The sequence below is a fragment of the Mytilus trossulus genome, chromosome 6 (assembly GCF_036588685.1).
Source record: "Mytilus trossulus isolate FHL-02 chromosome 6, PNRI_Mtr1.1.1.hap1, whole genome shotgun sequence".
Lineage (NCBI taxonomy): Eukaryota > Metazoa > Mollusca > Bivalvia > Mytilida > Mytilidae > Mytilus > Mytilus trossulus.
The window spans coordinates 57823097-57839721 of record NC_086378.1 but is presented as its reverse complement, the minus strand read 5'-3'; the positions used below and the strand labels follow the sequence as shown (position 1 = coordinate 57839721).

At 32.6% G+C, this 16625-nt stretch overlaps 2 protein-coding genes across 2 annotated transcripts in view; both read right to left on the bottom strand.

The window, feature by feature from the left end:
- LOC134723585 (galactoside alpha-(1,2)-fucosyltransferase 2-like) overlaps positions 1 to 16625 on the bottom strand; it is a 107831-nt gene that overhangs the window by 43519 nt on the left and 47687 nt on the right. The window lies entirely within an intron of this gene.
- Positions 1975 to 10272, bottom strand: LOC134721594 (uncharacterized). Its single transcript, XM_063584693.1, has 3 exons — positions 10107 to 10272; positions 4578 to 6142; positions 1975 to 3491 (listed from the first exon to the last, which is right to left on the bottom strand). The coding sequence occupies exons 2-3, from the start codon at positions 6139 to 6141 to the stop codon at positions 2194 to 2196; spliced, it is 2862 nt and encodes a 953-aa protein (XP_063440763.1). The 5' UTR covers position 6142; positions 10107 to 10272; the 3' UTR covers positions 1975 to 2193.

Genomic DNA, 16625 nt, shown 5'->3' with positions numbered 1-16625 from the left:
TGTCCCCATTCAAATGCATTAATAGACCAAAAAAGGGGGAGGGGTTCCATCCCCTCTCTGTATCCGCCAATAGGGTTATGGGTTATGTTCTCCCCCACGCAAGAAAATTATGAAATTGAAGATGCAAAAAATTTTTTTTACATTTTAGGGGTTCAACATGTACATATTTTGAAATTTAAGCAACTAATAGGGACAAATTATTATATTTATTTACTGAAAAGGGACTTTCTTGTCGGGATATTATAAACTGGAATGTCACTTTCCCAGGGAAACGGGAAAGAGTAACCTTTTATGCCCTAGCATGAATAACGGTCTAATATATTATTCAAATTCTAGAAATTATTTCATGAGCCCTTGAAATTCTCAAAGGTGAGTAACAAATGTAAATGAATAATAATTTCAACCGGTTGGCATTTATTTTTGAATCAAATTAATTGTGAACGTTGGAGCATTTAAAATAATCCATGATGGAAGTTTGCTAATATGTAAAATTGACCAATATAAAATGGAAAAACAAAGTCTATGTCCATGAAACTGAATCATATATTAAAACAATATTGTCATGACATTCCCTAGTAGTCTATGTACATCTTGTAAGTTACTCGTACATCTTTAATGAAAAAATATCACACAAAAAATATTAGCCAATGCTCAACAAAAAATACCCATAAACATGATAAATAAACTAAAACAAGTACATACATTGTCTAACACCCAAAATAATAAAATAAAGCCTTATAACAGTTATTTTTATACATATCATGTTATCTGTTTTTAATTATTTGAATTCATTCTTTCACATGAAAATTTTATGATTTTTGTTTAATTACAGCTTTTCAACACAGAATCCAAGATGGTGAGGTCCTTCAAGACCAAATTACTACTCCTCAATCAGATAATAGTCAACTATCTACAATGACAGCAATTACACTGGACTCGATTTTCCAATCTGCATACACCAATACTCTAAAATGTATTGAAGAGGACCCTATGTACAATATTTTTGGCGAGTCCACAATAGTTCAAATTGCTAGAAGCATTTCTGATAGTGTTGAGGTAAAGACATTTTTCTATGACCTGTTCAGGGAGATATTCAACTCAAATCCTAACCTAAGTTTGAATCATGACAGGGAGTTATTTTTTACCAAGTTTCATGCTTTAAGACTCAGTTCATCAATTGACAAAGGATACACCGATCACTTCAGTCAAAATGGTTTTACAACTCTGGACAATAAGAATTTCATTCAAATAGTTATGTTGGAATTAATTAACCAATTGCTTACTCAACAAACAATCCAAGAACAGAAATCATCTGATATAAATCACTCAGAGCTCAGCGAGAATGATCAAAATATCTTGTACTACATCTGTGGTTATATCATTCGTGCATGTGAAAAACGCTATTCCAAGCTTAAAGGTGACCTTCGGTCAATGAAGATCAACTGCATTGAGCAAGTTAAGTCAACATCAACTACTAATTCCTTTGTAAGCAAATACAACAAATGGACAGAGAAGAAAGACAGAGGTGGTTTGATAATGCCGTCAGACAACTTTTATTTGTTGACCAGGGAATTTGAAACAGTAGTAAGGAAGCACCTAGGAGACCAAGAACTAAATGCTAAATCCCTGCTACATGATAAATTAAAAGAACTTATTATGGAATCATTTATGGTGAAATATTACTCTGAGCAGATTTTTGTGGGTATCGACTATGACAGCTACGTTTTAATCTTGGAGGACATCATTCACCTATTTCTGACAATCCGTGGATTTTCTACTGCCAAAGTGATTAGAAACAAAATGATAAAAGACAAAGTCACATCAAAGAAGTCTTTGAGCCTAAGACAAGTTTTGAAGGAAAAACATAACAATTAACTGAATCATTTCTATACATGTGAAATGTTAAAAAACATCAGTTACATTCATCGCAGTGCTTATTCTTATTTATTGACTTTTCATAATTATATGTTCTGACATAAACCTGTTTATTATCATACATTTCCGATGTTCATGTACATGATATGTAATATAATTATGAGTTGACACATTATAAATTAAAAAAAAATGCAATTTCAGATACATAGACTTACAAATTAAAGTTTATATTAAGCATAACAAATGTTGTCTTTCTTCATTTCTTCATTCTACATTTATACATTGTAGCATCTCTATTGGCTTTCAGATAATTGCTATTTATCGTTTTCGTTGGAGTTTCGTGTTGTCGATAACATTTTCATTATTGTTAACATTGGTTATATTTCCACGCTTGGGATTCAATGCTTGAGCTCCAACAGCACGTAACTGTGTCATGGTATTTCTTACTTCATAAACACTGGGGTTGTTATTGGCTCCTCCCTTGTGTCTATAGTGACCGAAATGCTGTTCCAGGGGGTCTTGGTTGAAGTTGTAAGTTAATACGAAATCAGCTCCTTGGTCTAACATAAATTTCACACATTCTGTTATAGAATTTATACTGATTTTCACACCAGCCAGAGTTTGTGCGCTAAGTTGCATAGATAATTTCTGTGAAGGTGTCAGGTTTGGTCTTTGCACTACTGACTGCTTCCATTCCTTCAAATAGTCTAAAAATGTTGATTTCAACCAAGTAAGTCGAGGATCATCACCAGCTGTGAAGGGTTCCAAATCAGGATTCCTTTTATTACGTCCTTCAAACAAATTCCTCACATTCAGGCAATCGAAAAATCTATTGAAGTTTCGAATAAACAAAACAGTTTCTGACACACTGTCATCATACAAATGTTCCAAGGCATTGGCCACACTACCACTTAAAATTTGAGCAGCCAAATTTACCTTCATATACGTGAATGCTGCCAGGTCAATGTGGCTCCTTGTCAATTTTGGACAGGGACTATAGAGTTGCAACTCACAGTGTTCTTCAAACAGTCTCACAATGTGCATCCAAGAGATGTCTTTTCCATTTTTCCATAGTCGTCTTGTGTTTTTATGGGAGAATGAGTTGCTAAAACAGTTTCGGGCAGTCTTAATTAAATGTGGGACATCTGAGATAAAATACAAATTTCTGCTGTTGTCATATGGGTTGATGGTGAAATATACGGGTTCCTCAGAATTATCTATCTTGTGAAGTTGAAAAAAGCGTCTGTTGGGTGAGGCTCCGTCACATGTACAAAATAAAACTTTTAACTTTGCCACACATTCTATCAATGAAACGGCCTTCCAAATGATAGGATATAAAAAATCAGCAGTAATACTGTTTGTAGCGAACCCAGCTAAGGGAAATTTCAAGTTACTGGTCACACCTTTCACCATAATCACTAGCATAAATTTTGCAACTTGTGATTTTTGACAGTTTCCTACAAGATTTTCTAAGTTCAGAATTTCATTGCCAATGGAGTCCAGATCACAAAATCCTATCAATTCTCCAGTGTGTTTATCGTACACCAAGTCCTCCTGTATCTTTATTTCGTCAAATAAAATTCCAACAAAGCTTTTGTGGTTGTCTTCATACATAGCTGGAAAAAAAAATCCATTCATAGAATTAAATAAGGAAGTTAATGAAATTTCTGGATGATATATATATTTGTATCATGTAAATAAACACACAGAAAATTGACTATGGTGGAGAGTTGTCTCATCATGCTCATTGGCAATCATACCACACATCATTTTTTTTTTTTAAATAAACCTCTTAAGAAATGTTAAATGTTTGTTACTGGAAACAGTCATTTTGACAGTTGTTCATGTACATGCATTAAAATATATTTATTCAGAGTACTGTTGCAAAAATATAAAACATGTATGCATTAGGACAGATTCATGTACAGAATTCAAGTGTAACATTTATTCTATCAACCATTCTTATAAACATAAGTTCTGAAATGCTGTTTAAGTTGGTCGGTGCTTTTATCATTAAGTTACTCTTTTTGACAATACAACTCGTCTAAACATTTTATATATATATAGAAAATAAATTGTAATCAGTGTTTTTCCTAGTGTTTAAGGTGTGGGGTCCAGGGTGCATGCAATTGGACAAAAAAAGCCTTTAACGGTGAAGTGTACTACTTTTGGGAAAGAACCACATTAACATGTATACAGTATTTAAATGGGATATATAGTTGGAACCCCTCCTTACTCTTGGTTGGGCACCCCCCCCCTCCCTGTTAAAATGGCTGAATATGCCCCTAAGAAACCTAGAAAATCTTTTTATAAGCCATAACTAAAAATAAGGAAAATTGTATTTTCATAGGGCAGGCACGGATCCAGAGTTGAGACCCCCTTTGTCTTGGACTATCAAATGAATGCATTTGAATTGTGAATTGGACCCCACCCCCTTTTTTTTGTTCTGGGTTAGGTACCCTTTTCAAAATGACTGAATCCGCACCTGAAGGGTCTATATTTAAGTTCTACTTCACCCCAAAAAGTTGACACATTTCATCCAATGTAACAAAACCTGACAATGATGTATAACACAATAGGAGTTTAAGAGCTGCAAAATTGGGGAAAAAAGAGCAAATTTCTCATTGAGACAGGTGCCTATATTTGGACCCAAATAAGAGGGTTGGAAATTCACTGGTAATGTTAACAGTTAAGTTTCTTACCTAACTTGCTTGCTTCATCATGTAACATCTTCATCACATCTGGTTGGAAACCTAGAGCACTCTTTGTGTAATGCGAATAATCAAACAGTGTTCTTGTACTTGGTAGCTTTATGAAACCAGTGTCCCTCATAGAATCATATGCCTTCGCACTTTTGCTTCTCATGAACAAGCACCATCTTATCAACATGGGATGCCAACGCATGCCGTTCTTTCCTGCTGTATTGAATTTAACTTGCTGTTCCCAGAACAATCGTTGGAGGCTGTTTGGATTGGGAAAGGCTTGTTCAAAGTCATTTTGACATGTTGACATCAGGTCTTTCATTTCAATGTTTTCTGTGCTGGGATTGCTGAAAGTTACACCATTTTGCAAGATTTGCTTATGAATTTGTCTCTTTAATTTCTCTACTTCTGAGGACAAGGTTCTCATTTCAGTTTTTTGTTGCTCAATTTTGGTAACTAGATTTTCTCTTGACATGTGCTTATGTTGGTATGTTCGATGAACAAAAGTAACAGGTGGTGAAGTTTTCTTCTCTTCGGCTCTTTGTTGTCTTTTTCTTAACATTCGTCTGTCTTCTGCACAAGGCGAGCAACGACTACCCTGAACAAGCATTTTGCATTTGACCGAACGTATAGTTGATGTGTAGACAGTATTCCACTTTGTGGCACCATAATCACCTTCACGATAACACCTTATTTCATTTGTAAATGCATCACTAATGCCTGACCCAACTGGAGTAATGTACTGAAATTGCTCATCTGGATTACCAACACATACAAAAAACATACGTAGTCTTGCTAGCAGTTCTTGCACTGAATCTATGCTGTTGTACACTGTGGGAAGTCCTGTCCAAATGTCATTGTCCTTCCCAATTTCTTTGTTGTGGACGAAAATCCTTGGTAGAAAGTTGTCATCAATAACCACTGAGAGTTTAATCTTAATGTCAGTTTGATCTTTAACATGATAAGGCTCTATTATGTTTATCCTATTTGAATCTTTATGAAGTATATAACTTTCACTTAGTTCTGATTTCAATGCACATACTAATTGCTCGAATTCTGACAGTTCTGATATGGGAGACTCGGTCTGCGTTGCCGCTGCAGTGACCTCATGCTGTACATTTTGGTTGACAAAGTTAGTAGGCAATAATTCTTCTACATGTGTGTTATTGTCTGCATCACCTTCGGCATCTCCATCTGTATTATCCACATCTTCTTCTTCAGTGAACACTTCATTAGCTGGAATTAAAATATCGTTCATTATCTGATCAACGGCTGTCCAGTTAGGTAGTTGTTCATCATCGACCTCATATCGAACATGTTGATTTAAATTGTCAACGTTCAGTTGTTGAAACTCTTCACACTGATCATTATCTACACTTATAATATTGTCAGTTTCATCTTCTTTTTCAACTTCAGCTAAAATCCCATTCATAATTTGTTCTACTGGTGTACAGGTCAAGCCAGAAGGCGGGTTCGTGTTTACAATATCAATATCGAGTTTTGGTTTCTTACAATGGTACTTTCTTCTTTGGCAAACTGATGGCTTTCTTCTTTTTTTGGGCATTCTGAAAGAGAATGATATGAATTTAATTAACATCAAAAATAGCCGTCAAGACTTAAAAATAATAATTGTTTGCACAGAATTTTTTTTTATTTATTCAGGGGTCAGGAAATATTTGTTGTGAGCACTTGTCCCTGGGCAAGTAAAACTAACAATTTCACTTGTTCGGAAAAAAAGTTACTTGCCCTTCTGATCCCAATAAATATTGAAGTATTCTTGTTAGCTAATATATGATTCTTAATTAGCACTGTTGTGCATCACAAACAAATGATATCCATTTGTTTATATGTGTAAACAATTAGGAAAGTAGGAAATGGGATAACATCAATGGGACAGAAACCTAACAGCAAACCAACCAATGAAATGACATGTAAAGGACAATTTTGCAGCAGTTTTTATAATAAAAATTGAAGCCAGTAGGGTACGTATCCACATTGTCTGAAATTCTAGCTTCCCTTTTTTTTTTTAAATACTCTGTGTCCTCTATTTGCATTTAAGCTTTTCTACTTGACTCATAACTCTTTTTGTCTTGCTTTCACATCTTTTTATTAAGTATTTATCAATCTGAATCTGGATACAAAATTTAAAGAAATGACACTTCCGCTAACTGATGGATAAAACTTAATCAAAATCCAGGGTCAATTGACAAAGCCAATGCAATGTTACGTGACTCAGGTTTGCATACTTATCTTTATTTATTTTGGTAAGCCATTTATTTTTTTGGTATAATTTGATATTTATTGTCATTAACATTGATATAGGAAGATGTGGTGTGAGTGCCAATGAGACAACTCTCCATCCAAATAACAATTTAAAAAGTAAACCATTATAGGTTAAAGTACGGCCTTCAACACAGAACCTTGGCTCACACTGAACAACAAGCTATAAAGGGCCCCAACATTACTAGTGTAAAACCATTCAAACGGGAACACCAACGGTCTAATCTATATAACCAAAACGAGAAACGAGAAACACGTATTATCCATCATTGGTTTGTTTTACATAAATTAAACATCTTTAAACGTTTTGAAAATAATTTCATGTTTTGTTGGATTTGAACTTTGTCTGGTATATTTTTTTACTAGTCCACTGGCAACCAAGACAAAAATAATTACTTGTCCGGTTGTTCAAATGTACGAGTCGGGCGGGTTTGGCATAGCATATTCACACCCCTGCTACTAGTCCGAAAACTAAATATAAAAATTTGTCCCTATATGACCTGAATATGACTAGAATGGGGTATGATGATGCATCAGACTACAAGATAACCATGCAGACTATAATTACTTTGAGATACATTACTAGTACTTCATTTTGAAATTTAAAGGGCTCATGCATGCAAGACATTATTTTTTGTTTTTTAATTTTTTAATTGTCGATTATAAATAGGAAATGTGTACATGGGGACAAAGACAATGCCCCATCTTACATACAACTTTATTATGGAACATTTCCCAAGAACAGTGAAAGTGATGCTACCCATATTCCTACTTGTTTTGTGGTAATCATGGTAATAGGCATTGTGTATAAGTTTCAATAACATTTGGTTTACTACAAGTAACACATAGACTTTTTTTGGTGAATAAACTGGGATGGTGTTGCAATCAGTGATTTTTATCAACAATTTCTACTGGTCAGCCAGAATACCAGCTAACAAAATATACTGGTCCAACGTAAATTCTACTGATCTCAGACCACCAGACCAGTGCTAATTTGGACCCCTGTAACCATGGAAACTTAACCTTGACAATGAGGTAAAGGTCAGATGATACCTGCCAGACAGACATATTCATAGGCAGATCCAGGGGTGGGGATTCAGGGCCCCCCTTTTTTGGGAAAAATTTGGTTGCTTATATAGGGAATCACTGGAGTGGTCCCCCCTTTTTAAAGTTCTGGATCCGCCACTGATATTGTTATGATGTAGTGAGCGTATCATTAAATAATGGTACTCATGTTGTCCATAATTTATTGTAGTAATTTAACAAGTCAGCTGTTTTGTTAATTTTTCTCATGGCTATTGTATGTTATGATGGAATGTCACCTTGTATAGAATATTCACTGTAGCTGACTATACAGTATGGGTTTTGCTCATTGTTGAAGACATTACATAGGGTGACCTGTAGTTGTTAATTTCTGTGTATTTTGGTCTCTGGTGGAGTTTTTTCATTCGTAAATTTTTAGGGCATTTTAATATACTGCTGTAGCTGACTATACCGTATCAGTTTTGCTCATTGTTGAAGACAGTACATATATGTAGGGTAACCTGTAGTTGTTAATTTCTGTGTGTCTTTTGGTCTCTGGTGTAGTTTTTTTCATTAGCATTTATATCACATTTCTTTTATATTATAATATTAAAACACAAATACAAAACAAGAACATGTACATGTATGTCATAGGAAAGTAATTCATGTTATTGGTACACTTATTCTCTTAAGATTGACAGGTTTATAAACTTAACAGGGGTGTGTTTAAATATTGAATGAAATGAACAAGGCCGACACCTAAAATTCTGATTTTTAATTGTAAATTAGCAAAGTGGTTGAAAATATGAAAATAAAACCTCTATACACAAATCCAGTTTGTCATGATAGGAAATAATGCATGTGCTGGGTACAATAATTCTCTGTGAAGATGGAAAAGTCTACTGTAAATTCAGAAATTAATGCAAGGTTTTTATTATTGCGAAAAATGCGAAAGAGTTTAAAACTCAATTTTTGAAAAATTTTGAATGAATTTAACAGGATTCTTAACAGAAGTTGTAAAAATTAAAATCGCATTTCAGTTTAAAATGAGAAAATCAATAATAAATGCACGCAATAATTTCTGAATTTACAGTATCAAGTGTATACAGACAGGGGTCTGTCTTGATATTGAAACAAAACACCATGGCCGTCAGCTATAATACTGATTTTTAATTGTAAATTGCATCAAAGTGGGTGAAAATATGATAAAAACAACCTCTTTATGCAAATTCAGTATGTCATACAGGCCTGTAGCCAGGAATTTCCAAAGGGGGGTTCGTTTGACTCACAAACTCGACTTTAACAGTCACAATTCGAACAGAACATCGACTTTAACAGTGCTTAATAGTTTTCAAGGGGGGTTCGTCCGAACCCCCCTGGCTACGGGTATGTCATAGGAAAAAAAATAATGTGCTGGGAACAATTATTCTCTGAAGATGGAAAAGTTTTGAACTGTAACCATGGACAGGGGTCTGTCTTGATATTAAAGAAAATTAACATGGCCGTCAGCTATAATACTGATTTTTAATTGTAAATTACATCAAAGTGGGTGAAAATATGATAAAAACAACCTGCATATGCAAATTCAGTATGTCATAGGAAAAAAAATAATGTGCTGGGAACAATTATTCTCTGAAGATGGAAAAGTTTTAAACAATAATCATGGATAGGGGTCTGTCTTGATATTAAAGAAAATAAACATGGCTGTCAGCTATAATACTGATTTTTAATTGTAAATTTCATCAAAGTGGGTGAAAATATGATAAAAACAACCTGCATATGCAAATTCAGTATGTCATAGGAAAAAAAATAATGTGCTGGGAACAATTATTCTCTGAAGATGGAAAAGTTTTAAACAGTAGTCATGGACAGGGGTCTGTCTTGATATTAAAGAAAATAAACATGGCCGTCAGCTATAATACTGATTTTTAATTGTAAATTGCATCAAAGTGGGTAAAAATATGATAAAAACAACCTCTACCTGCAAATTCAATATGTCTGGAGAAAGTAATTCATCACGCAATTTGTTTTATTCCTTTTCAAATGAAAATGTTTTGATAAAAATTACGACCGTGCTAAAAATTTCCATAACGTGCATCTCGGCCCAGTTTCTACCATTATTAAATACTGCAATAAAACGTTAATCGTCTCAATATTTTAAATAATAACTACTGCAAACTGAATAAAACAGGGTAATTCATAGTAGAAATTGAAATATATACTTACATTATGCTGTTTTGAAATACTTGATGTGAAATAAAAATCGAAGCGTGGTGGTGTACTTGTCGTGATAAAATCAATATGGCGATCTCGTTTAAGTCTCGTGAGATGCGTTACGTGGATTAGATTTTCGTTGACCACTGTTACAGTTGCCAATCTCTGTGTATATATGTCTCTGGGAGAACTGATTGATTGATGCAGACAGAGACATATATACACAGACAAATAATTTTGTTACATCAGTCAGTCTGAGGTATGAAAACTACTGATGGGTGCACTCCTAACCTGTACAGCAAGTTAACTTGATAACCAGTCATTTGGACTGGTCAAAGTTAACCTGTGACCGAATATAGGACTGCTCTGACCAGTCCTAGGACCAAAATCTAGTTAACTTGAAAAGCGGACTTGGTCCTAGGACTGTTTTATGTCTGCCAAAAAGTTAACTTGGAAACAGGTCCGCTATTGATATAAGTTAACTTCGAACCAGTCCTGTCATAAAGTTAACATAAGTTAACTTGGAAACCGGTCCTGCCACAAAGTTAACTTCTGCTTGGACAAATCCGATCAAAACCAGACCTGTTCCCAAGTTAACTTTTGACTGGTCTGCTCAACACTAAGTTAACTTGTAACCAGGACCGCTCTTCGTTGATTTAAAATTAAAAAAATTAATATCTAAGCATTCTTTGTTTCGTAGTATAAACATCGAAAATAAAGTAATTTGAAAATTAATACTTCCGTTTTATGAACAGGATTAAATACCAATAGTTTAAAATAGTACGCACAGAACGTAACACAAATTTATCTGTGATCTGACAATCTATCTATTATAAAAACGATCTCGGTTACAATGATAACATGCACTCAATATATATATATTCCGAGATCAAATTCAATCATATAATGTATATTTTTGAAAAGAAGTATATTTGATGTTAGGTGTATACGTCCTTCATAGTTATACATCCTTGAACTATGCAGCCACAATCAGCAATAATTTAATTCATTTAAATGAAAATTTTTGTTCACCTAAATTAAGGGTTCCAGCATGTCCTCTTTTTACTCAAAATACTGATACGTAACAATATTTCAGTAATTTCATAATGCAATCATGACAATAACAACAAATTTTTGTTCGCATAAATTTAGAATTCCAGCATGTCCTCATTTTATTCAAAATATTGATACGTAACAAAATTTCAGTAGTTTTGATACCTCCAGTTGACTTGTACAAAAAAATTATTTGACCGCATCCACCAAAACTGACCATATGTGCACTTTAATTTGTAAATCTATATACCAGCATAGTTAATCAGCCATATTTTTTATGCCAGAATCAATGTATAATACAATCATGACAATATACAGCAAAATTGCAATATAATAACAAAAAATTTTGGTTCGCATAAATTAAGGATACCAGCATGTCCTCATTTTATTCAAAATATTGATACGTAACAAAATTTCAGTAGTTTTGATACCTCCAGCTGACTTGTACAACAAAATTATTTGACCGCATCCACCAAAATTGACCATATATGCACTTTAATTTGTAAATCTATATACCCGCATAGTAAATCAGCCATATTTTTTATGTCAGGATTTAATGTATAATACAATCATGACAATGGACAGCAATATTGCAATATAATAACAACAAATTTTTGTTCGCATAAATTTAGAATTCCAGCATGTCCTCATTTTATTTAAAATATTGATACGTAACAAAATTTCAGTAGTTTTGATACCTCCAGTTGACTTGTACAAAAAAATTATTTGACCGCATCCACCAAAACTGACCATATATGCACTTTAATTTGTAAATCTATATACCCACATAGTAAATCAGCCATATTTTTTATGTCAGGATTTAATGTGTAATACAATCATGACAATATACAGCAAAATTGCAATATAATAACAAAAAATTTTGGTTCGCATAAATTAAGGATACCAGCATGTCCTCATTTTATTCAAAATATTGATACGTAACAAAATTTCAGTAGTTTTGATACCTCCAGTTGACTTGTACAAAAAAATTATTTGACCGCATCCACCAAAACTGACCATATGTGCACTTTAATTTGTAAATCTATATACCAGCATAGTTAATCAGCCATATTTTTTATGCCAGAATCAATGTATAATACAATCATGACAATATACAGCAAAATTGCAATATAATAACAAAAAATTTTGGTTCGCATAAATTAAGGATACCAGCATGTCCTCATTTTATTCAAAATATTGATACGTAACAAAATTTCAGTAGTTTTGATACCTCCAGCTGACTTGTACAACAAAATTATTTGACCGCATCCACCAAAATTGACCATATATGCACTTTAATTTGTAAATCTATATACCCGCATAGTAAATCAGCCATATTTTTTATGTCAGGATTTAATGTATAATACAATCATGACAATGGACAGCAATATTGCAATATAATAACAACAAATTTTTGTTCGCATAAATTTAGAATTCCAGCATGTCCTCATTTTATTTAAAATATTGATACGTAACAAAATTTCAGTAGTTTTGATACCTCCAGTTGACTTGTACAAAAAAATTATTTGACCGCATCCACCAAAACTGACCATATATGCACTTTAATTTGTAAATCTATATACCCACATAGTAAATCAGCCATATTTTTTATGTCAGGATTTAATGTGTAATACAATCATGACAATGGACAGCAATATTGCAATATAATAACAACAAATTTTTGTTCACATAAATTTAGAATTCCAGCATGTCCTCATTTTATTCAAAATATTGATACGTAACAAAATTTCAGTAGTTTTGATACCTCCAGTTGACTTGTACAAAAAAATTATTTGACCGCATCCACCAAAACTGACCATATGTGCACTTTAATTTGTAAATCTATATACCCTCATAGTTAATCAGCCATATTTTTTATTCCAGAATCAATGTATAATACAATCGTATGACAATGGACAGCAATATTGCAATATAATAACAACAAATTTTTGTTCACATAAATTTAGGATACCAGCATGTCCTCATTTTATTCAAAATATTGATACGTAACAAAATTTCAGTAGTTTTGATACCTCCAGTTGACTTGTACAATAAAATTATTTGACCGCATCCACCAAAACTGACCATATATGCACTTTAATTTGTAAATCTATATACCCGCATAGTAAATCAGCCATATTTTTATATCAGGATTCAATGTATAATACAATCATGACAATGGACAGCAATATTGCAATATAATAACAACAAATTTTTGTTCGCATAAATTTAGAATTATAGCATGTCCTCATTTTATTCAAAATATTGATACTTCACAAAATTTCAGTAGTTTTGATACCTCCAGCTAACTTGTACAACAAAATTATTTGACCGCATCCACCAAAACTGACCATATGTTCACTTTAATTTGAAAATCTATATACCCGCATAGTAAATCAGCCATATTTTTTATGTCAGGATTTAATGTATAACACAATCATGACAATGGACAGCAATATTGCAATATAATAACAAAAAATTTGGGTTCGCATAAATTTAGGATACCAGCATGTCCTCATTTAATTCAAAATATTGATAAGTAACAAAATTTCAGTAGTTTTGATACCTCCAGCTGACTTGTACAACAAAATTATTTGACCGCATCCACCAAAACTGACCATATGTGCACTTTAATTTGAAAATCTATATACCCAGACAGTAAATCAGTCATTTTTTTTATGTCAGGATTTAATGTATAATACAATCATGACAATGGACAGCAATATTGCAATATAATAACAACAAATTTTTGTTCGCATTAATTTAGAATTATAGCATTTCCTCATTTTATTCAAAATATTGATACGTAACAAAATTTCAGTAGTTTTGATACCTCCAGCTAACTTGTACAACAAAATTATTTGACCGCATCCACCAAAACTGACCATATGTTCACTTTAATTTGAAAATCTATATACCCGCATAGTAAATCAGCCATATTTTTTATGTCAGGATTTAATGTATAACACAATCATGACAATGGACAGCAATATTGCAAGATAATAACAAAAAATTTGGGTTCGCATAAATTTAGGATACCAGCATGTCCTCATTTTATTCAAAATATTGATAAGTAACAAAATTTCAGTAGTTTTGATACCTCCAGCTGACTTGTACAACAAAATTATTTGACCGCATCCACCAAAACTGACCATATGTTCACTTTAATTTGAAAATCTATATACCCGCATAGTAAATCAGCCATATTTTTTATGTCAGGATTTAATGTATAACACAATCATGACAATGGACAGCAATATTGCAATATAATAACAAAAAATTTGGGTTCGCATAAATTTAGGATACCAGCATGTCCTCATTTAATTCAAAATATTGATAAGTAACAAAATTTCAGTAGTTTTGATACCTCCAGCTGACTTGTACAACAAAATTATTTGACCGCATCCACCAAAACTGACCATATGTGCACTTTAATTTATTTGTAAATCTATATACCCGCATAGTAAATCAGCCATATTTTTATATCAGGATTCAATGTATAATACAATCATGACAATGGACAGCAATATTGCAATATAATAACAACAAATTTTTGTTCGCATAAATTTAGAATTATAGCATGTCCTCATTTTATTCAAAATATTGATACTTCACAAAATTTCAGTAGTTTTGATACCTCCAGCTAACTTGTACAACAAAATTATTTGACCGCATCCACCAAAACTGACCATATGTTCACTTTAATTTGAAAATCTATATACCCGCATAGTAAATCAGCCATATTTTTTATGTCAGGATTTAATGTATAACACAATCATGACAATGGACAGCAATATTGCAATATAATAACAAAAAATTTGGGTTCGCATAAATTTAGGATACCAGCATGTCCTCATTTTATTCAAAATATTGATAAGTAACAAAATTTCAGTAGTTTTGATACCTCCAGCTGACTTGTACAACAAAATTATTTGACCGCATCCACCAAAACTGACCATATGTGCACTTTAATTTGAAAATCTATATACCCGGACAGTAAATCAGTCATTTTTTTTATGTCAGGATTTAATGTATAATACAATCATGACAATGGACAGCAATATTGCAATATAATAACAACAAATTTTTGTTCGCATAAATTTAGAATTATAGCATTTCCTCATTTTATTCAAAATATTGATACGTAACAAAATTTCAGTAGTTTTGATACCTCCAGCTAACTTGTACAAAAAATTATTTGACCGCATCCACCAAAACTGACCATATGTTCACTTTAATTTGAAAATCTATATACCCGCATAGTAAATCAGCCATATTTTTTATGTCAGGATTTAATGTATAACACAATCATGACAATGGACAGCAATATTGCAATATAATAACAACAAATTTGGGTTCGCATAAATTTAGGATACCAGCATGTCCTCATTTTATTCAAAATATTGATACGTAACAAAATTTCAGTAGTTTTGATACCTCCAGCTGACTTGTACAACAAAATTATTTGACCGCATCCACCAAAACTGACCATATGTGCACTTTAATTTGAAAATCTATATACCCGGACAGTAAATCAGTCATTTTTTTTATGTCAGGATTTAATGTATAATACAATCATGACAATGGACAGCAATATTGCAATATAATAACAACAAATTTTTGTTCGCATAAATTTAGAATTATAGCATGTCCTCATTTTATTCAAAATATTGATACGTAACAAAATTTCAGTAGTTTTGATACCTCCAGCTAACTTGTACAACAAAATTATTTGACCGCATCCACCAAAACTGACCATATGTTCACTTTAATTTGAAAATCTATATACCCGCATAGTAAATCAGCCATATTTTTTATGTCAGGATTTAATGTATAACACAATCATGACAACGGACAGCAATATTGCAATATAATAACAAAAAATTTGGGTTCGCATAAATTTAGGATACCAGCATGTCCTCATTTTATTCAAAATATTGATACGTAACAAAATTTCAGTAGTTTTGATACCTCCAGCTGACTTGTACAACAAAATTATTTGACCGCATCCACCAAAACTGACCATATGTGCACTTTAATTTGAAAATCTATATACCCCGACAGTAAATCAGTCATTTTTTTTATGTCAGGATTTAATGTATAATACTATCATGACAATGGACAGCAAAAAAAAGTATATGAGGTTCTCTTCTTGGAATCTATTATGTTGGTTGATTGATTTTGTTTATAGTTAAACGTCAAGTGGCAACTATTTCATTAAAGTGCGAATTGAGTATAATTTTAGGACGTCCAATATAAATATCGGCAATGACAAATCTCTCGATAAATCTGACGAATTTGACGAGATTGTTGATAGTTTTACCACACCGTATGCTTACGGACACTGTACAATTTCTGTTTGGAATATTCTGCGGGAAATAGAATAGTAAATCAAGTTGAATATCAATGAAATATCCATGCAAGTATAAATTTTTGCATAAAGTAAAATTTAGGAAGGGACAGGTAAACAACGGGGAA